Source organism: Oncorhynchus masou, chromosome 12, assembly GCF_036934945.1.
Source record: "Oncorhynchus masou masou isolate Uvic2021 chromosome 12, UVic_Omas_1.1, whole genome shotgun sequence".
Taxonomy (NCBI): domain Eukaryota; kingdom Metazoa; phylum Chordata; class Actinopteri; order Salmoniformes; family Salmonidae; genus Oncorhynchus; species Oncorhynchus masou.
The window spans coordinates 53,382,429-53,404,914 of NC_088223.1; the positions used below are offsets into that span (position 1 = coordinate 53,382,429).

Below are 22,486 nucleotides of genomic sequence, written 5' to 3' on the forward strand. Positions count from 1 at the left end.
CAGGCTGAGTCAGAGCAGTCAGTGGGAGTGCAAATACACGACCCTCCCTGCCTTCCACACATGCTTCTTATCACTTCCCAACCTTTTACCTTCCTACCCTCGTGAGTTTAAAGTATATGTCACACTGGACACACAAAGGAAGTTAAAAAAAAAATCAAAAAAGATTGTCACCTCTCATTTCCAATGTCATTTTGCTAAGCCTTTAATGTCACCTTGCAGAGTGTGTTTGGCTGCTGTCTGCCTGTGTCCTCCAGTGGGGGACCTTGTGACAGGGTGTACTGGGCATCTGTTTCTGCTGTTGGTCTGTGGAGGTCAAGCCCACCTTTAGGCTGTGCTGATGTTAGCATTTGCTGAAGACAACTAAAAACAGATTCATTTTGAGAGGAGGCTGTCCTCCCGCAAATACGTCCTTCAGAAATGGAACATATGTCTGTCGTGCTATCAATTATTAATGAGGGGGAAAAGATGGGGCTAGAGTTAGACTGTGTTGAATAATTCATGAGGCAGCCCCCCCAAGCCCACTCTCTGACCATGGGACTTGGGCCTGGGCCGTCCAAAACATCACCTATACCCTTAGCTTTTTTGTCACAAAGAACTGTACACAGAAGTGTGTACTGCCATATCGTGCGTGTATGTGTGTGTGACTTCTAAAAATATGTGTGTGAGAAAGCTCCAATTTAGTCATCTCATAGTTGAAGTCATCTGAAGTTTTGGATTCGATACTGTAAAACAGTCTCAGTTTTTACAAGTCCCTTCCTCTTTGGAAATCTCTGATACCAAAGAAGTAAGTGTGTGTGTGTGTGTGTGTGTGTGTGTGTGTGTGTGTGTGTGTGTGTGTGTGTGTGTGTGTGTGTGTGTGTGTGTGTGTGTGTGTGTGTGTGTGTGTGTGTGTGTGTGTGTGTGTAAACAAAAGTATTATTCTGATCATTGATAAAACATATTGCATCTGTGTTTTACCATGCGTATTGAATCACATATATGTACAATATGTCATGAACTAAGCATGTTTAAATCTGATGTTACCTCCCATTTCAGTGAAAGAAAGGCAGAAAGAGGAAGTTGGTTCAGAAATGGCTCTTTCCATAACATTGACTGTGCATCTAACCCTGACTTCCTCTTTTACTGAAACTACCAACTAAAAGAATTATGATCAGGGGCGTAGGAGTGACTCTGACATGGGGACACATTTAGCTAAACATAAGTTTACACCTCACACACATGGTTATGGGCTTAAAAAAGGCACACTCCAGGATATGAATAAAAAATGAAATAAAAAGGTTTTAAATGCTAATTTCTAGTCACTTTTGAGAAAAGGATACAGACAAATCGTAGCCCTTTCCTGCAGTAAAATGACCTCGTAGCCTCATCATTTCAGTTTTGTTGTATGTCACGTTTAATATTGGGATGCAAACACAAAATGTAATACATTTCAACTCTATACCTGACATGGTACAGGTGACTTCTTCCTTCTTAAGCCCTTGACCATGTGTGTGAGGTATATACTTTTGTTTCAAAGTAGATTTCAAAGTTACTTTACCCGGTGCATTGAGTAGTGATGGTGGTGCTGCACAGTGCTGTTTCTATCACTCACACGCACTGCCACACTGCTTGTAACAAACTGAGAGTGAGAATGAAGCAGTCAGTGGGGCGGGGCAAGTGACTCACCTTCCAGCAGTGGAGGCCATTTAAAAATAAAAATCCCTCAATGAATGTGGTCACTCTCTCGTGTGTTTTACCTGATTCTAACATTGGGGGGTGGGGTAGACATGTCCCCCCCCCCCTCCCCCCGGCTCCTACGCCCTTGGGGATGATACATCTTTGTCCTCTCACTCCATGCCATCTTACATTAGTATGTCCATCAATCACCACTGTGATAAAGCATTTGAACATTTTCACTATGGTATTGGTCATTCGCATGCTCAAAGGACTTTATTGTGTGGGTATCTGGGAGTGCATGGCATGCGTGCAAGAGTTGGTTGGAGTGAATGTCTCTGTGTCGCTCTTTGTGTGCCTTTGCTGACTCTATGAAAGAGTGTAAAAGCCACAGTGGCAGGAAGAACAGCTGTCCCTCTGCAACTGCACTGTGTGATTCTGCCCGTGACTTTCTATCTCTGTGCGTGTGTGTGGGGGTTTGCACTTGTGTGTGCAGGCGTGTGTGGGGGGGTGTATGTGTGTGACAAAAATGAGAGGGGAACTGACCCCCACGTCATCACTGCTGCTATTATGTGAAGCTGAACTGCACACTGTTCTTCCTCTCCTATCTGTGCAGCTGGCTCTGAGGCCGAGAGACTGTCCACCAATAGCATTTCTAGCAGTCTGAACTGTCACCCCTACCCTGTCCTCTCAGAGAGGAAGAGACACTGGCCTCCCTCACTTCCTCACTATCCCCGCTATTGTGCTTCGAAATTAAGCCTGGTCCTCCTGAAACGGCTGCACCGCCTACACACTCTCTCTCTCTCTCTCTCTCTGTCTCTCTCTCTCTCTCTCTCTCTGTCTCTGTCTCTGTCTCTGTCTCTCTCTCTCTCTCTCTCTCTCTCTCTCTCTCTCTCTCTCTCTCTCTCTCTCTCTCTCTCTCTCTGTCTCTCTCTCTCTCTCTGTCACTCTCTCTCACACTCTCACACACACACACACACACACACACACACACACACACACACACACACACACACACCTACCCAGCTAAGCTCTGCGTATGACCCCAAATTCTTTAATTATAAGTCTCCACTCTAACCACCCCTATGAGACCTAATGTTGATTGGTTAAATTTAACTTGTGTTTTGTCCCTAAAACAACACCAGTTGCACCAGGTTCTGTTCTCTTGTAACCAATGTTCAGCATGACATTGTATTTGTGTATATTAGGGATCCAAGGCAGAAGCTACTCTTCCTGGGGTCCAAACACACCAAAGCATCTACATTACATATAAAACAGCAAACTATGTTTGTACTGAATGAGATAAAGACAAAACAGTACATCATGTAACATCTCTACACCACCACATATCTTCAACACAAAATGTTCACCATACAACAATACCTCCATTCAAAAATATCACAATGTGTGTCACGCCCTGACTTTAGAGATCCTTTTTATGTCTCTATTTGGTTTGGTCAGGGTGTGATTTGGGGTGGGTATTCTATGTTCTATTATTTGTATTTCTATGTTTGGCTGGGTAGGGTTCTCAATCAGGGACAGCTGTCTATCGTTGTCTCTGATTGAGAACCATACTGAGGTAGCCCTTTTTCCCACCTGTCTTTGTGGGAAGTTGACTTTGTTTATGGCACATAGCCTTTAGCTTCACGGCTTGTTTTGTAGTGTTTATTGTTTTGTTCGGTAAGGAGGAGCAGCATGTTCAGGATTCATGGACTTGAGAGGAAATCCTGGACGGGAAATGACCCTGGAGGCAGGCTGGGGAATATCGCAGTCCGAAAGAGGAACTGGAAGCAGCTAAAGCTGAGAGGCGACGCTATGAGGAGCTAGCAGGGAAGCCCGAGAGGCAGCGGGGGGGGGGGAGGCACAAGGGGAGTTTGGCTGAGTCAGGTTGGAGACCTGAGCCAACTCCCCGTGCTTACCGTGGTGAGTGTCGTACTGGTCAGGCACCGTGTTATGCGGTGGAGCGCATGGTGTCTCCAGTACACGTTCTTAGCCCGGTGCGCTACATTCCAGCTCCCCGCATCTGCCGGGCTAGGGTGAGCATCCAGCCAGGACAGGTTGTGCCAGCCCTGCTCTCCAGACCTCCAGTGCGTCTTCTCGGCCCAGTATATCCTGCGCCAACTCAGCGCACTGTGTCTCTGGTACGTCTGCACAGCCCAGTGCGTCCTGTGCCAGCGCCCCACATTTGCAGGGTGAAGATAACCACCCAGCCAGGACAGGTTGTGCAGGCTCCAAGCTCGAGACCTCCAGTGAGTCTCCACGGCCTAGTGTATCCGGTGCCTCTGCCAAGGACAGGGCCTCCTGTATGTCTATCTAGCCTGGTGAGTCCGGTGCCTGCGCCCAGAACTAATCCTCCTGTATGTCTCCCCAGCCTGGTGAGTCCTGTGGCAGCTCCACGTACCAGACTGCCCATATGTCTCCTCACTCCAGTGATGATCCATGGCAAGAAGCCTCCAGTGATGATCCATGGCAAGAAGCCTCCAGTGAGGATCCATGGCATGAAGCCGCCAGTGATGATCCATGGCAGGAAGCCTCCAGTGATGATCCATGGCATGAAGCCCCCAGTGATGATCCATGGCACGAAGCCCCCAGTGATGATCCATGGCAAGAAGCCTCCAGTGATGATCCATGGCACGAAGCCTCCAGTGAGGAGTCATGGCACGAAGCCTACAACGACGGTCCCCAGTCCGGAGTCTCCAGCGACGTTCCCCAGTCCGGAGCCTCCAGCGACAGTCCCCAGCCCGGGGCCCGCAACAAGGGTGCCCAGTCCAGGGCCCGCAACGAGGGTGCCCAGTCCGGCGTCGGCGACGAGGGTCCCCGCACCAGAGGTGCCACCAAAGTGGGGTGAGCCAGTGGTGGAGCGGGGTCTGCGTCCCGCACCTGAGCCGCCACCGCGGATAGATGCCCACCCAGACCCTCCCCTACAGGTTCAGGTTTTGCGGCCGGAGTCCGCACCTTGCCTTTGGGGGGGGGGTACTTTTATGTCTCTATTTGGTTTGGTCAGGGTGTGATTTGGGGTGGGTATTTGATGTTCTATTATTTGTATTTCTATATTTGGCTGAGTAGGGTTCTCAATCAGGGACAGCTGTCTATCGTTGTCTCTGATTGAGAACCATACTTAGGTAGCCCTTTTTCCCACCTGTCTTTGTGGGAAGTTGACTTTGTTTATGGCACATAGCCTTTAGCTTCACGGTTTGTTTTGTAGTGTTTATTGTTTTGTTCGGCGTCTTTTCATTCTAATAAAGAAAATGTACGCTGACCACGCTGCACCTTGGTCCAGTTCTTTCAACGGCCGTAACAATGTGTGCGTATGCATGTGTCTGTACCTTTGTGTGTGTCTCTTCACAGTCCCTGTTGTTCCATCAGGTGTATTTGTACCTGCTTTTTAAATCTGATTCTACTGCTTGCATCAGTTACCTGATGTGGAATAGAGTTCTATGTAATCAAATCAAAGTTTATTTTTCACGTGTGCCGAATACAACAGGTGTAAACCTTACAGTGAAATGCTTACTTACAGGCTCTAACCAATGGTGCGGGGGGAAAAAAGGTGTGTGCGTGTGTGTAGGTAAGTAAAGAAATAAAACAACAGTAAAAAGACATTTGAAAAAAGAGTAGCAAGGCTATATACAGACACCTGTTAGTCAGGCTTATTGAGATAGTATGTACATGTAGGTATCGTTAAAGTGACTATGCATATATGATGAACAGAGAGTAGCAGAAGCGTAAAAAGAGGGGTTGGCGGGTGGTGGGACACAATGCCGATAGCCCGGTTAGCCAATGTGCGGGAGCAGTGGTTGGTCGGGCCAATTTAGGTAGTATGTACATGAATGTATAGTTAAAGTGACTATGCATAAAAGATAACAGAGAGTAGCAGCAGCGTAAAAGAGGGTTTGGCTCTATGTAGAAGAAGTCATGGCTCTATGTAGTACTGTGCGCCTCCCATAGTCTGTTCTGGACTTGGGGACAGTGAAGAGACCTTTGGTGTGTCTTGTGGGGTATGCATGAGTGTCCGAGCTGGGTGCTAGTAGTTTAAACAGACAGCTGGTGCATTCAGCTTGTCAACACTTCTTACAAAAACAAGTAGTGATGAAGTCAATCTCTCATCCACTTTGAGCCATGAGAGACGTACATACATGTTATTAATGTTAGCTCTCTGTGTATGTTTAAGGGCCAGTCGTGCTGCCCTGTTCTGAGCCAACTGTAATTTTCTCAAGTCCCTCTTTGTGGCATCTGACCACACTACTGAACAGGTGTCAAGGTGTGACAAAACTAGGGCCCGTAGGACCTGCCTTGTTGATAGTGTTGTTAAAAAGGCAGGCAGAGCTGGGCTTTATTATGGACAGGCTTCTCCCCATCTTAGCTACTGTAGTATCAACATGTTTGACCACGACAGTTTACAAACCAGGGTTACTCAGAGCAGTTTAGTCACCTCAACTTGCTCAATTTCCACATTATTCATTACGAGATGTAGTTGAGGTTTAGGGTTCAGTGAATGATTTGTCCCAAATACAATGTTTTTAGTTTTGGAAATATTTAAGACTAACTTATTCCCTGCCACCCATTCCGAAACTAACTGCAGCTCTTTGTCAAGTGTTGCAGTCATTCCTGTCGCTGTAGTAGCTGATGTGTATAGTGTTGCATACATAGACACACTGGCCTTACTCAAAGCCAGTGGCATGTCGTTAGTAAAGTTTGAGAAAAGCAAGGGGCCTAAACAGCTACCCTGGTGACTGACTGAGAGGACAGTGGTCACGGTTGCCTGTCTTCCACCTCATAGGTAGATACCTGGCATCAGACAAGCCATCCTGCTGCTCTCTCTAGCCTCAACATCAAGTTATGGCTCTGTCTCCCCTATGTACTCTGTACATTGCCCTGGAACTACATGCCAATATGCGAACTGTGCTTGATGACACAAGCTAATTTTGCTCCTTTCCGTGTGCAGGCTACATCTGCTTGTGTGTGTCATGCTTCATGCTTCATAGTTCAACCATCAGAGTGTAACCAAGCCATTAATGCCTCTTTAAGGAAGTGGAGGGTGCGAAAGAGACTGTAACCCAAGCACATTGATTTAGGTGAAATCAATGGCATGAGCTTTTGTAAGGTATGATAGTAAAGTAAACAGACACAAAAGCTACAGTCGGGTTGGATTTGGAATAATATTGGGGGTGGAACTGGAGCTGAGTATCAGTGTAGTAACTAAGGGATGATAAGTCATGATAATGACTACCTAAAGGAGAGGATCAGTGTAGTAACTAAGTGATGATAAGTCATGATAATGACTAAATGAGAGGATCAGTGTAGTAAATAAGTGATGATAAGTAATGATAATGACTAAAGGAGAGGATCAGTGTAGTAACTAAGTGATGATAAGTCATGATAATGACTAAAGGAGGGGATCTGTGTAGTAACTAAGAGTTGATAAGTAATGATAATGTCTAAAGGAGAGGATCAGTGTAGTAACTAAGTGATGATAAGTCATGATAATGACTAACTAAATGAGAGGTCAGTGTAGTAACTAATGAGAAGTCGTGATAATGACTAAGGAGAGGATCAGTGTAGTAACTAAGTGTTGATAAGTAATGATAATGACTAAAGGAGAGGATCAGTGTAGTAACTAAGTGATGATAAGTAATGATAATGACTAACTAAATGAGAGGATCATAGTAATAATGTCGTGATAATGACTAAGGAGAGGATCAGTGTAGTAACTGACGAGAAGTCATGATAATGACTGATAAGTCAGTGATAATGACTAAAGGCCCCCACCTCAGTCTGTGAGGTCACATCGTCTGTGTGTTTCCTGTGCGGTGGCGGTCTGGGTGATCAGTAACTAAGTGATGATAAGTCATGATAATGACTAAAGATGAGTGATCAGTGTAGTAACTAAGTGATGATAAGTAATGTTAATGACTAACTGATCAGTGCAGTAACTAAGTGATGATAAGTCATGATAATGACTAAAGGAGGGGATCAGTGTGTAACTAAGTGATAACATGGTAATGACTAAAGGAGAGGATCAGTGTAGTAACTAAGTGATGATATGTATTGATAATGAATAACTAAAGGAGGGGATCTGTGTAGTAACTAAGAGTTGATAAGTAATGATAATGTCTAAAGGAGAGGATCAGTGTAGTAACTAAGTGATGATAAGTCATGATAATGACAAAAGGAGAGGATCAGTGCAGTAACTAAGTGATGATAAGTCATGATAATGACTAAAGGAGGGGATCTGTGTAGTAACTAAGAGTTGATAAGTAATGATAATGTCTAAAGGAGAGGATCAGTGTAGTAACTAAGTGATGATAAGTAATGATAATGACTGACTAAATGAGAGGATCAGTGTAGTAACTAAGTGACGAAAAGTTGTGATAATGACTACAGGAGAGGATCAGTGTAGTAACTAAGTGTTGACAAGTAATGATAATGTCTAAAGGAGAGGATCCGTGTAGTAACTAAGTGATGATAAGTAATGATAATGACTATCTAAATGAGAGGATCAGTGTAGTAACTAAGTGACGAGAAGTCGTGATAATGACTACAGGAGAGGATCAGTGTAGAAACTAAGTGGTGATAAGTCATGATAATGACTAAAGGAGAGTATCGGAGCTTGCTAGTGCACTATGCTCAGTGTTTCTGACCTAGCTATGAGGCCCCCCACCTCAGTCTGTGAGGTCACATCCCGTCTGTGTGTTTCCTGTGCAGTGGCTGTCTGGGCTGAGGATCAGTGTCGTAACTAAGTGATGACAAGTCATAATAATGACTAAAGATGAGTGTCAGTGTAGTAACTAAGTGATGATAAGTAATGTTATTGACTAACTAAAGATGAGTATCAGTGCAGTAACTAAGTGATGATAAATAATGATAATGACTAAAGGGGAGGATCAGTATAGTAACTAAGTGATGATAAGTCATGATAATGACTAAGGGGAGGATCAGTGTAGTAACTACGTGATGATAAGTCATGATAATGACTAACTAAAGGAGAGGATCAGCGTCGTAACTAAGTGATGATAAGTCATGATAATGACTAAAGGAGGGGATCAGTGTCGTAACTAAGTGTTGATAAGTAATGATAATGTCTAAAGGAGAGGATCAGTATAGTAACTAAATGATGACAAGTCATAATAATGACTAAAGATGAGTGTCAGTGTAGTAACTAAGTGATGATAAGTAATGTTAATGACTAACTAAAGATGAGTATCAATGTAGTAACCAAGTGATTATAAGTCATGATAATGACTAAAGGAGAGGATCAGTATAGTAACTAAGTGATGATAAGTCATGATAATGACTAAAGGAGAGGATCAGTGTAGTAACTGGCTCCTGGCTCCAGGTCATCTACAAGTCCATGCTAGGTAAAGCTCCGCCTTATCTCAGTTCACTGGTCACGATGGCAACACCCACCCGTAGCACGCGCTCCAGCAGGTGTATCTCACTGATCATCCCTAAAGCCAACACCTCATTTGGCCGCCTTTCGTTCCAGTTCTCTGCTGCCTGTGACTGGAACGAATTGCAAAAATCGCTGAAGTTGGAGACTTTTATCTCCCTCACCAACTTCAAACTTCTGCTATCTGAGCTGCTAACCAATCGCTGCAGCTTTTCCTAGTCTATCGGTAAATCGCCCACCCATTCTTACCTCCCTCATCCCCATACTGTTTTTATTTATTTACTTTTCTGCTCTTTTGCACACCAATATCTCTACCTGTACATGACCATCTGATAATTTATTACTCCAGTGTTAATCTGCAAAATTGTAATTATTCGCCTACCTCCTCATGCCTTTTGCACACAATGTATATAAGACTCTCTTTTGTTTCTACTGTGTTATTGACTTGTTAATTGTTTACTCCATATTTAACTCTGTGTTGTCTGTTCACACTGCTATGCTTTATCTTGGCCAGGTCGCATTGCAAATTACAACTTGTTCTCAACTAGCCTACCTGGTTAAATAAAGGTGGGGAAAAAAATGATAAGTCATGATAATGACTAAAGGAGAGGATCAGTGAAGTAACTAAGTGATGATAAGCCATGATAATGACACAATGGAGAGGATTAGTGCAGTAACTAAGTGATGATAAGTCATGATAATGACTAAAGGAGGGGACCAGTGTAGTAACTAAGTGATGATATGTCATGATAATGACTAACTAAAGGAGAGGATCAGTGTAGTAACTAAGTGATGATAAGTTGTGATAATGACTAAAGGAGAGGATTAGTGCAGCAACTAAGTGATGATAAGTCATGATAATGACTAAAGGATAGTATCGGAGCTTGCTAGTGCACTATGCTCAGTGTTTCTGACCTAGCTATGAGGCCCCCCACCTCAGTCTGTGAGGTCACATCCCGTCTGTGTGTTTCCTGTGCGGTGGCTGTCTGAGCCGAGCCTCAGGGGCACACACAAGGGCAGAACAGACAGGCGTGAAGCAGATCTGCCAGTGCCACAGCTAACCGCTTCTCATTGGTAACCCTGTTTCTTTCTCTCTCTCTCTTTACTGCCAATGCCATTAACATGCAGACACAGCCAGTTTCACAATGACTCTTTCCCTCTTCTTGACTGTAGCATGACATACTATGAAGTGCTTTTTCCACATGGCTAGAGCAGTAATGATTTTCACTATATTGTATGTATCGACCCATTGATGTGATATTGTGGTAATGTTCCTGAGGTCTTTTCCCCTGACAGATTCTCTGTGCAGGGTTGTTTTCTACCTTTTTGATCTATCTTTGCTCAGGATGGGGAAGGAGCGATGTCGTGGGAGTGTATTGAGTTAGATCTCTTTTCAGCACCACTGAATGTCACTGAGTGCACTTCTCCTATAATGGGAATTGGAACAACGAAGACAGTAGGTGTTTGTGTGTGTTTTTTAGTGTATGTATGATATAACTGGTTGATTAATAATACAGCCGACAGCAAACTCCACACGCACTGCCTACAGTATTTCTGACTAGTGGGTTATTTACAGTATGCAAATCTGTATCAATGGATCAACATGTGACATGACCAACCACCACTAGAGAGAATTTATTCAAATTTACAGAAGTCATGCTTTCATTCAACTTATGCCATCTCAAAATAATCTTTATCATAATCCTAATTATAAATAAAACGCAAACATTTGTGGGACTGGAAAGAACACGTTTCGACCTGCATTAAGACCTAATATAGAGAAGTTAAACAACAAACCAATATGGGTTGAAAACATGTTAATTTAGAGAAGTAAAACAACAAGCCAATACAGGTTGAAACATGTCCCTTCCAGTTGCACAAACACAGTACTTGATTTACTTCTCACCATCTCTCTTTCTAATCCTCCTCTCTGCCTCTCTCTCCTTTCCTTCATCCCCTCCCTCCCATCACTTTCTCTTTCTCCCTTTTCTCTCCTCTCCTGTCCTCCTCATTGTGCAGTCAGGTCCTGTGCAGCAGAGCTATAGGCCGGCCAGAGCCCAGGGACAGAAATCTGAGGGTGACTCCACTCCAGAGACTGAGCTCCCATTAAGAGCATGGCCACAGAGGACAGGTGACAAAAGAGAGCACAAGCCGATTAGAGGATCCACCCAGTGGCTTACACTGCCATCCACCATCCTACCATCCTATGCTCTGCTCAGAGGGGGTGGCACTGCTGGGCCACCAGCCTACCTCGGTCACGCAGACATACTGCTCACTAGGAGGGATAGAGAGACGGGGCCTAGTCACCCAAAATGGCTCCAAATGAGGGAGATGGTGTGGTGCTGACTCATGTTTTAGAGGAGAGAATATTCTGCCCCGGTAACATTGATCCATGTTGATTGGACATATTGATTATTTCTCCTAAGACACCAGGGAAATCTATTTAACTATAGTCTTAGTCATTTTCGATCATATTTGTCATTTGTCCTTGCATAAAAGATGAGAGTAGAAATAGGTCAGTTTGTCGCGGCACGGTGGGAGCACCATGGTGACTTTCCTCTCTCGTGGACCACAGTGGGCCTCAACATAGATTGAATAGCATTTTCACAAGCCTCAGGTTGTTGTCGGACAGGCGCCTGTCTATGTCGTGCTATGTGAAGACGGTTGGTTGACTGTTGAGAGGCTATACGCTGCAGCGGTCCAACGGAGAGGAGTTGCTTTTGGCATTGAAATACAATTTGGTATGCAAAGAGTGCAGCGGTGTGATCTGGAGTTGAAATCCTGGGTGACACACAGCTTTAGTACCTCTGAGACAAGCAGGGTCTGTTAGCTCCGGGGCTCTGCTAGCATCCTGCGACACAAACGTGTACTACCGCTGCTCTCACTATTATTTCCATCAACATCATATAAGTCATTTTGGCCTTCAATGTTTTAAGGATCTCCACTTATTAAACTGGCAAAGGACAAACATGTAACAGTTCCTTTACATTTCATCTATACATTTAAGACGTCAAGTGGTTCTGTACGTTCGTCAGATGCCTCTTACTATGGAACACAATGTTGTTTAATAGATCTGTCCTCTGTGGTCAGGGGCTGGTGTAGGAATGGACAGTGATGTAGCAATTTGATTGTGCAGGAAATACAAGTGGACCTGATCGATCACAGAGACGAGCTGTTCAGCCTCTCCTTTCCTCCCACTCAGCTGAAGAATTTGTGCCACAGGTCCCTGCTGACTGACAGAGAGCCTCTAATATTTAAAAAGAGTCCCAGACACCCACAGGTTTTTGTAGCCCCCTACTGTGACAATACTAGTCCTAGATAGATGAACAAATATAGACACGTAGATGCTCTGACGCCAACGGCTAGTTCCCATCATTTGGGTCAAAACAGCATATTTAAAGCGCCACATTTTTAACATGTTCTAAGAAAAAGTGTTCTTTTTCAGAGCGCCCGAGTGCTTCACTACTTTAACCTGAACAGGCATATTTCTGTCACAGACACACATCTGATTGTTCTATACCTTCAATAATATAACGATCTCCCTACTGTCCACAAACTATAAAAGTCTGAGGGCAAAGTTTTTTACTGATATGTTGTCAAATAATAGAGAATGTACCTTTTTTTTCTCGTAGTTTGAGTACATGGGAGTTTATTTAACCCTAAAATACTGCCGGGTATATCCATGAACCTACATTTGACTGACAAGTAAATAACTGTCGGGTTGAGATTGCTGCATTAAATAGTTGAATGTCTGTTAAGAGTGGACATTTTATCTGGCCTAACCTTCTCAAAGAACACTCAAAATAACAATACATTTGATCCCAAGTTGAATGCCCTTTTGCAATCCTATTTTGTAATTACTTTGTTATTATTGTGATATTATTACATTATCAATTCTTTTGAATATTTTAGAAGCATTTCATGACAATTTAAGCACTGTGGTAGGGTCCGTTTCCCTCGATAAAACCGGCATCTGTCCCCATCATTGGCAGTGTGACCTCAACGCGTCACCAGACTCTTGTACCCATGTGCTATGTGTGCAATGATAGTGGTTATGTGTCATGGTGGCACCAACAAATCTGATGTTATCATCCGGCTTCAGTTACCCCCGATCACATAAACAGTATATTCATTCTCAGAGAGCTTGATTTCAGAAGATTGACTTTCATACATATACACACACACACACACACACATATCCATGAGCACATCTGGCCAACCATCTAGGTTAACAGTCTAGGACCGATAACGTCACACCCTCTGCCAATCTGGCCAGGAACGCACAAAGACCATGACCAAGTCCCTGTCATCAAATTTAGACAAGCACACGGCCTACCACACTCCTCGGGAAAGAGTGCAAGGACTTCACCATGTCAAGTCCCGATGCATTCATCATCATAAGGAATACCATTGTCGATTAATGACAACCACAGTGAACACCACATCTGGCGCAAAATAAATTAAATGGCCAGTCCTTATAGTGCACTAGCTTATGTAAGCTGTCCCTCATCCCTCTCCTCTTCATCTCCCTCCTTGTTCCCCCTTTCTCTTCTACACCAGCCCTCTCAATCCCTTGCATCCCCAACCCCAAAAAGCACAACCCCCCTCAATGCCAAAATGAAAAGAAATGATATCCCGCATCCCTCCTTTTCTTTGCCACCTTGAAAACAACACCCTGATCCCAGCTCTGGTTCTCCATTCCATCATTGTCTGTGCACATTACATGCAGTACCCTCTCAGTCCTCTTTATCATCCCCCACACAAAAACAGGCAGGGGCTGCAGACCTTAGTCTGTAAAAAAACAAGTACATTTATATGTATATCCTATTTCTCTTACCTTTTTGTTTCTGTGTCACTATAGTTCCTGTCTATTCACCTCTTTCATTCTCCCTGTCTTTAGCATGCTCTCTGTCTCTTCATCCCTCCCTCCATTCCTCCACCTGGCCCACATCTCTGGGTCCTGCAGCCCCGAGCGCCCTACAGCAAGGTCTGCAGTGACTTCATGTCAATGTCATTACACCGTTTTTAAAACGAGCCCAGAACACCAGAGGGGGGGGCGAGCGTGAAGATAGCAGAATGCCGCTCAGACATAATTTTCTACCCCTGACAAAGCGTCCGTTCATTGTGTTGACACATCCTTTGCTCTCTCACTTCTGTACGGCAGAATGATCTGAATCTCTGGTGAAATCGACAGGAAATAAGAGCATATGCATGCTCACATAGGGGGTGTCCTGAACAAATCAATCACATTCATTATCACCAGACATAGGCTATAGGGAATTTGGAATGTGTGCATTCTGAAGGCTTTGAGTAAAGAAAGACAGTGCTTACCTCCACATCTCAGCTCCGCTCCACCCTGCCTGGTATCATCCTGTTCCTTTCTGTAGCCTCCCTCCCCCCTCTCCCCATGACAGCATTTTTCTGCTATCTATCCCCACGCCGAGGCTTTTTCTCCTCCTCGTCCCTCTTCGATTTCCCTTGTCTGCTCCCTTCTTCCCCTCTCCAAAAATAAAACTCCTCTCTGGTCAGTGTGACTAGGAGCTCAGCTCTTCCATTCCGTTGTTCAGTCAAAAGAGGCAGGTTGATTTGTTCTGTCTCCCTCCCTCACGCTGATTCTATTTCATTCACATCACACTGAAGCCAAACCCCTCCTTCTCCTCCCCTCACACACGGCACATCCCCAATCTCTCTCCTCCCCCTCCTCTCTCTCTCTCTCTTTCTCTCTCTGTCAAAGAGAGGCTGAGGCAGCAATAAACAGCAAACTAGGCAGGATGTGCTCTCTTTCTCTCCCTCTCTCTAATCCGTATTCAAGACTAATGGTTGAATGATTAGGGTGACTAGATTAAGCGACCAATGAGTGCATCTAGCCTGTCAGCCACAATGTGCCATTCTACGTGTTTGGTTGGAGGAAAGGTTGGGGGGGAAAGGAGCATGTGTAGTGTTCTCCCCAAACATGGACCAATGGGTGGGGGCCACACTAAACAATTAAATGGTTCCCCAACAAGGAGGGTACATTGTTTACTAGACTCTAAACATTCAGAGGGCTCCCGAGTGGTGCAGCGGTCTAAGGCACTGCATCTCAGTGCAAGAGGTGTCACTACGGTCCCTGGTTTGAATCCAGGCTGTATCAGATCCGGCCGTGATTGGGAGTCCCGTAGAGAAGCGCACAATTGGCCCAGCATTGTCCGGGTTTGGCCAGGATTGGCCGGCATTGTAAATAAGAATTTGTTTTTAACTGACTTGCCTAGTTAAATAAAGGTTCCATTATTTTTAAAAGAAGGCCATCATCACTGTTCACCTCCCCCTCCCCTCCCATTCCCTCCCTGCCCAGTAGGTTCTCTGCCACCTGACCTTCCAAAATGGTTTCCATGTGTTTGATGCCATTCCATTTGCGCCGTTCCAGGCATTATTATAAGCCAATCTGCATTTCCATAGACATTACCTTGGCTCCCTAAGTCCAGCCATGGCGTGGTGTGATTATGACACCCTACAAAAGCACAGGTGTCAGTCACAGACTGAACACCGGAGATGTTTATGAGAAAGAGGGGAATTATGCTGCTCTTTGTGAGCCTTTTACTGTGGCAAATTAAAGCATTATCATTAAGGATTATGGTCCTTTCGATTTGTCTTTGTTGTGCCAGCACAGTAATATTTATCTATTTTTTCAGATGGTTTTCAGATGGATTTTCTCACTAGGGGTTACAGAGAGTCACAAACAACAGTATTTTGGACCTCAATCTAGAACAAGACTGGGCACCTAATCCCAGGTTCTCCACCTCTCATCACGCTGAAATGCATCCTTATGTTGAAAGCACAGTACAACACCGTGGAAGTGTATGCTGCATGATTCATAACATTATAGGCATATCCCATGTGTGTGTAATAGCACAAGAAATAGTTGTATATTGTAGACATTGGTACATGGTTTCTATACTCAGTTATGTGCTGAGACTGCCTGTTTTGCCTGAGACTGCCTGTTTTGCCTGAGACTGCCTGTTTTGCCTGAGACTGTCTGTTTTGCCTGAGACTGCCTGTTTTGCCTGAGACTGCCTGTTTTGCCTGAGACTGCCTGTTTTGCCTGAGACTGCCTGTTTTGCCTGAGACTGTCTGTTTTGACTACTAGCCTTACCAGTTCCACTTTAAACAACCCTTTAGCTAATGTGGCACTGGAGCTGGGGCCCGACTCCATCCACTAATTACTGTATGAAGTCACCCCCCGCCTGACCATATGGCCCTGATAGGTCACCAGCTCTGGTCAAGCCCACAACAGAGCTGGGTGTGGGGGTGGGGGCTAGGAGGACGGGTTGGGGGTAGTGAGTCTAAAACCAATTAAAACAAGGAAACAATGATAATAGTTTTGGATGCACAAGACAATAGATTTATGTGATAGCAGTTTAGGTAATGGGGTATAGTCTAAGACTAGAATGACATTGCTGATACATTAAATGAACCCTGATGTTAATTTTTTTCATCATTCATTATTATTTTGCATTTGAGATATGTTCAAACTACCATTTTGACACATGGCAATGCAAACTTTTTCCTCGGTAATTCCTATATTTTACATAATGTAGATTAAATAAATATTTCAAATAACTGTCACCATACATAAATCCAATCAGTTAAACAGAAAATAGTTTGTAAGCAGTGATTGTGGATCAGACAAAGATTTTTTTCTAGTTCCTATTATTCCTTGGTATGATTGGTTTTCATTGTCAAAGACCAGCCTAGCCCCAGTTCATTTATTCTAAGCACTACTTCTCCTTCCTATTTTGTAAGAGAACCATGAACTGCCTGAGAAGCTGAATGCTTCACTTTATATCTCTATTATAAAAAATGGTTGAATGGAATTCTAACTGCTGTCACATTATCCAACCTAAGACCATGACGCTAGACAGAACCTACTGCATCTATCCGCTTTACCAAGTCGAGCTGCCTGGCCAGTAGGGGTGGGTAGAATTTGTCGAACGTTCCAACAGGAATATGTTCCAAAAACTATATAAAGTACAAGGTTGCCAACAAACAACGCATATAAAGTAGCATGATCTATTCACCTAGCTAACTAGCTGCCGAATAGGCATCAACTCACCACGTAGCTTATTCTTAATGTTTTTCCATAGGCTACCAGAGACATTTTTCGGAATAAACGTGATGAGTGAAAACCTAATGAAATAGCCCACCCCCTACCCGGTATCTTATTCGGCCGCTATCCAACGTTGTATGCGTTGTTTGTTGGCAACCTTGTTATTTACGAAGTTTTTGGAACAGATTCCCGTTGGAACGTTCCACACATTATACCCACCCTGGTCAGTATGTTTCGTGAACAAGAAAAGGTAGATGGGTTGCTGTAGCATTGATAGAGGCCTAACATAATTACACTCCACCGAATGCTGAATACAAATGATCTTATAGGCTCAAACAAAGTCAGCTCTGGAACTGAACTAAACGGCATAGGTTGACGTTACCCATTTCATGTGAATTCATGTTAACACAAGGTTTCCACGTCCTTTGCGCTGTCATATATCACGTTATGTGTACTGGTGAATTATCAATACTAGCTCACAGCAATAGTCAGTAATACAGCGACATCTAGTGGTAAACTGCATCGTAGACAACCTTGTGTGCAATTGTGACCAGGTCCCAGACTTTGCATCTGTGGAGCCCTGTAAAATCTGCGATACGGAGAACACTTACAGAATCACGGAATCCAGACATCAAAACGGAATTCAACAATATTGAAAATGTATTGAACTTAGTATGGAATCAACTAAATGTATTGAACATGAATTCGTTGGTACACGTTTATCATAAAACATTAACAGAATCGTGATTCGTATTTCCTGCAACTTGCTGAAGAGACCATGAGAATTCCCCTTGTCTGTGTTTGTGCGTCTACCAGTAGCGACGATGCTAATAAAAAGTGGAAAGTCTTTCCCCAAAACCTTGTCAATTAAACGTTAACTACAAAGTAGCCTATGCTTACCTGGCAGAATGATGTCAGAAGTATTTGAATCAATCCAGTGGGTATTTGTTTAGCAAACTGTACTATCAAGCAAGTGCGCTACAAAAACACCACTAAACAACAGCCTATTGCTATGTGCCACTTGAATTAAAGGGTAACTACACACAAACATAAAATAAAACATTCCCCGACCTCAAAAGTGGCCCTCCTGATGGGATTTAAACATTGTTGTGGACTTACAACATCCAATTTAACTGTTTTTCTTTATTTTTTAAAGGATCAACTCTACCTTTCAACCATAACCTCCATCCTTACCCGAGCTTCATGTCCACATCCTGGTTCAACCCTAACCCTAGCAATAAACCTAATCCTTACCCGAGCTTCATGTCCACATCCCGGTTCAACCCTAACCCTAGCAATATTCCTAATCCTTACCCGAGCTTCATGTCCACATCCTGGTTCAACCCTAACCCTAGCAATAAACCGAATCCTAACTCTAGCTTCATGTCCACATCCTGGTTCAACCCTAACCCTAGTCCACATCCTGGTTCAAAACCAATAAACCTAATCCTGGTTCAACCCTCTAGCAATAAACCTTCCTAATAGCTTCCACATCCTGGTTCAACCCTAACCTAGCAATAAACCTAATCCTAACTCTAGCTTCATGTCCACATCCTGGTTAGCAATCAACCCTAACTCTAGCTTCATGTCCACATCCTGGTTCAACCCTAACCCTAGCAATAAACCAACCTAATCCTAACTCTAGCTTCATGTCCACATCCTGGTTCCTAGCAATCAACCTAATCCTAACTCTAGCTTCATGTCCACATCCTGGTTCAACCCTAACCCTAACCTAATCCTAAGCAATCAACCTAATCCTAACTCTAGCTTCATGTCCACATCCTGGTTCAACCCTAACCCTAGCAATAAACCTAATCCTAACCTAGCAATCAGCTTCATGTCCACATCCTGGTTCAACCCTAACCCTAGCAATCAACCTAATCTAGCTTCAACTCTAGCTTCATGTCCCATCCTTCATGTCCACATCCTGGTTCAACCCTAACCCTAGCAATAAACCTAATCCTAACTCTAGCTTCATGTCCACATCCTGGTTCAACCCTAACCCTAGCAATAAACCTAATCCTAACTCTAGCTTCATGTCCACATCCTGGTTCAACCCTAACCCTAGCAATCAACCTAATCCTTACCCGAGCTTCATGTCCACATCCTGGTTCAACCCTAACCCTAGCAATAAACCTAACCCTAGCTTCATGTCCACAATTCAACCCTAACCCTAATCCTAACCTTACCCGAGCTTCATGTCCACATCCTGGTTCAACCCTAACCCTAGCAATACCTAATCCTAATCTAGCTTAACATCCTGGTTCAACCCTAACCCTAGCAATAAACCTAATCCTAACTAGCTTCATGTCCACATCCTGGTTCAACCCTAACCCTAGCAATAAACCTAATCCTAACTCTAGCTTCATTCCACATCATGTCCACATCCTAACTCTAGCTTCATGTTCAACCCTAACCCTAGCAATAAACCTAATCCTAATCCTTCATGTCCACATCCTGGTTCTAATGCAATAAACCTAATCCTAACATCCTGGTTCAACCCTAACCCTAGCATAAACCTAATCCTAATTCTAGTTTCATGTCCACATCCTGGTTCAACCCAATAAACTAATCCTAACTCAATAAACCTAATCCTAACTCTAGCTTCATGTCCACATCCTGGTTCAACCCTAACCCTAGCAATAAACCTAATCCTAACTCTAGCTTCATGTCCACATCCTGGTTCAACCCTAACCCTAGCAATAAACCTAATCCTAACTCTAGCTTCATGTCCACATCCTGGTTCAACCCTAAGCCTAGCTTCATGTCCAAATCCCGGTGAGTAAAACCAATACTTGTTATAGTGCTCTTATAAGAATAATTACACAGTAATAACAAAACTGTGGGCTCTATTTTCGCCATGTAAAAACTGGTGCACTGCTATTTTCCATCCCCTTTTATTTATTTTATTTCACCTTTATTTAACCAGGTAGACAAGTACAATTCCGACCTGGCCAAGATAAAGCAAGGCAGTTCGACACATACAACGAAACAGAGTTACACATGGAGTAAAACAAACATACAGTCAATAATACAGTAGAAAAATAAGTCTATATACAATGTGAGCAAATTAGGTGTGATAAGGGAGGTAAAGGCAAAAAAAGACCATGGTGGCAAAGTAAATACAATATAGCAAGTAAAACACTGGAATGGGTGATTTGCAGAGGAAGAAAGTGCAAAGTAAAGATAGAAATAATGGGGTGCAAAGGAGCAAAATAAATAAATAAATACAGTAGGGGGGGTAGTTGTTTAGGCTAAATTTTAGATGGGCTATGTACAGGTGCAGTAATCTGTGAGCTGCTCTGACAGCTGGTGCTTAAAGCTAGTGAGGGACATAAGTGTTTCCAGTTTCAGAGATTTTTGTAGTTCGTTCCAGTCATTGGCAGCAGAGAACTGTAAGGAGAGGCAGCCAAAGGAAGAATTGGTTTTGGGGGTGACCAGAGAGATATATCTGCTGGAGCTCATGCTACAGGTGGGTGCTGCTATGGTGACTAGCGAGCTGAGATAAGAGGGGACTTTACCTAGCAGGGTCTTGTAGATGACCTGGAGCCAGTGGGTTTGGCGACGAGTAGGAAGAGAGGGCCAGCCAACGAGAGCGTACAGGTCGCAGTGATGGGTAGTATATATAATAGGGGTTGCAACCATTTTGGCAGATCATTTTAGAAAGAAAGGGTCCAGATTGTCTAGTCCGGCTGATTTGTAGGGGTCCAGATTTTACAGCTCTTTCAGAACGTCAGCTGACTGGATTTGGGAGAAGGAGAAATGGAGAGGCTTGGGCGAGTTGCTGTGGGGGGTGCAGTGCTATTGAACGGGGTAGGGGTGGCCAGGTGGAAAGCATAGCCAGCCGTAGAAAAATGCATATTGAAATTGTCAATTATAGTGGATTTATCAGTGGTGACAGTGTTTCCTATCCTCAGTGCAGTGGGCAGCTGGGAGGAGGTGTTATTATTCTCTATTGACTTTACAGTGTCCCAGAACTTTTTTGAGTTTGTGTTGCAGGAAGCAAATTTCTGCTTGAAAAAAGCTAGCCTTGGCTTTTCTAACTGCCTGTGTATATTGTTTTCTAGCTTCCCTGAAAAGTTGCATATCACAGGGGCTGTTTGATGCTAATGCAGAACAACATAGGATGTTTTTGTGTTGGTTAAGGGCAGTCAGGTTTGGAGAGAACCAAGGGCTATATCTGTTCCTGGTTCTAATTTTCTTGAGGCATGCTGGGGCATGCTTATTTAAGATGGTGAGGAAGGCGTTTAAAAAAATAACCAGGCATCCTCTACTGACGGGATGAGATCAATATCCTGTCTCAGCCTCCAGTATTTATGCTGCAGTAGTTTATGTGTTGGGGGGCAAGGGTCAGTTTGTTATATCTGGAGTACTTCTCCTGTCCTATTCGGTGTCCAGTTTCAACTGTGTGAATTTAATTTGAACATCTTGTGCTTTCTCTAATTCTCTCTTTCTCTCTTTCTTTCTCTCTCTCGGAGGACCTGAGCCCTAGGACCATGCCCCAGGACTACCTGACATGATGACTCCTTGCTGTCCCCAGTCCACCTGGCCGTGCTGCTGCTCCAGTTTCAACTGTTCTGCCTTATTATTATTTGACCATGCTGGTCATTTATGAACATCTGAACATCTTGGCCATGTTCTGTTATAATCTCCACCCGGCACAGCCAGAAGAGGACTGGCCACCCCACATAGCCTGGTTCCTCTCTAGGTTTCTTCCTAGGTTTTGGCCTTTCTAGGGAGTTTTTCCTAGCCACACTGCTTCTACACCTGCATTGCTTGCTGTTTGGGGTTTTAGGCTGGGTTTCTGTACAGCACTTTGAGATATCAGCTGATGTACGAAGGGCTATATAAATAAATTTGATTTGAAAAATAAATATAAAATTGATTTGATTTGATCCTTCCAGGATACCCCCGCCAGGTCGATTAGAAAGGCCTGCTCGCAGAAGTGTCTCAGGGAGCGTTTGACAGTGATGAGTGGGGGTTGTTTGACCGCTGACCCATTACGGATGCAGGCAGTGAGGCAGTGATTGCTGAGATCTTGGTTGAAAACAGCAGAGGTGTATTTAGAGGGCAAGTTGGTTAGGATGATATATATGAGTGTGCCCGTGTTTACGGCTTTGTGGTGGTACCTGATAGGTTCATTGATCATTTGTGTGAGATTGAGGGCATCAAGCTTAGATTGTAGGATGGCTGGGGTGTTAAGCATGTTCCAGATTAGGTCGCCTAGCAGCACGAGCTCTGAAGATAGATGGGGGGCAACCAGTTCACAAATGGTGTCCAGAGCACAGCTGGGGGCAGAGGGTGGTCTATAGCAGGCAGCAACCGTGAGAGACTTGTTTTTAGAGAGGTGTATTTTTAAAAGT

General features: G+C 43.9%; 2 protein-coding genes across 7 annotated transcripts in view; one reads left to right on the forward strand and one right to left on the reverse strand.

Moving 5' to 3' along the window:
• Nucleotides 1-14,654, reverse strand: part of LOC135550394 (signal-induced proliferation-associated 1-like protein 1) — a 45,932-nt gene extending 31,278 nt beyond the window's left edge. For 3 of the 6 annotated variants that reach the window (XM_064981161.1, XM_064981158.1, XM_064981159.1), the window contains exon 1: nucleotides 14,372-14,654. The gene's annotated coding sequence lies outside the window, so the exon portion shown is untranslated. The remainder of the gene's footprint in view (nucleotides 1-14,371) is intronic. The other 3 variants (XM_064981168.1, XM_064981165.1, XM_064981166.1) reach the window with 1 other exon arrangement.
• On the forward strand, nucleotides 719-4,574 carry LOC135549145 (epsin-1-like). The gene is made up of 2 exons (XM_064979190.1): nucleotides 719-784; nucleotides 4,025-4,574. Exon 2 carries the CDS (start codon nucleotides 4,067-4,069, stop codon nucleotides 4,499-4,501), a length of 435 nt encoding a protein of 144 aa, XP_064835262.1. The 5' UTR covers nucleotides 719-784; nucleotides 4,025-4,066; the 3' UTR covers nucleotides 4,502-4,574.
• Nucleotides 14,655-22,486: the final 7,832 nt, after the last annotated feature.

Bases quoted from the DNA above. Each gene is read 5' to 3' on its own strand.
- LOC135549145 (XM_064979190.1), top strand. From the start codon at position 4,067: ATGTCTCCTCACTCCAGTGATGATCCATGGCAAGAAGCCTCCAGTGAT.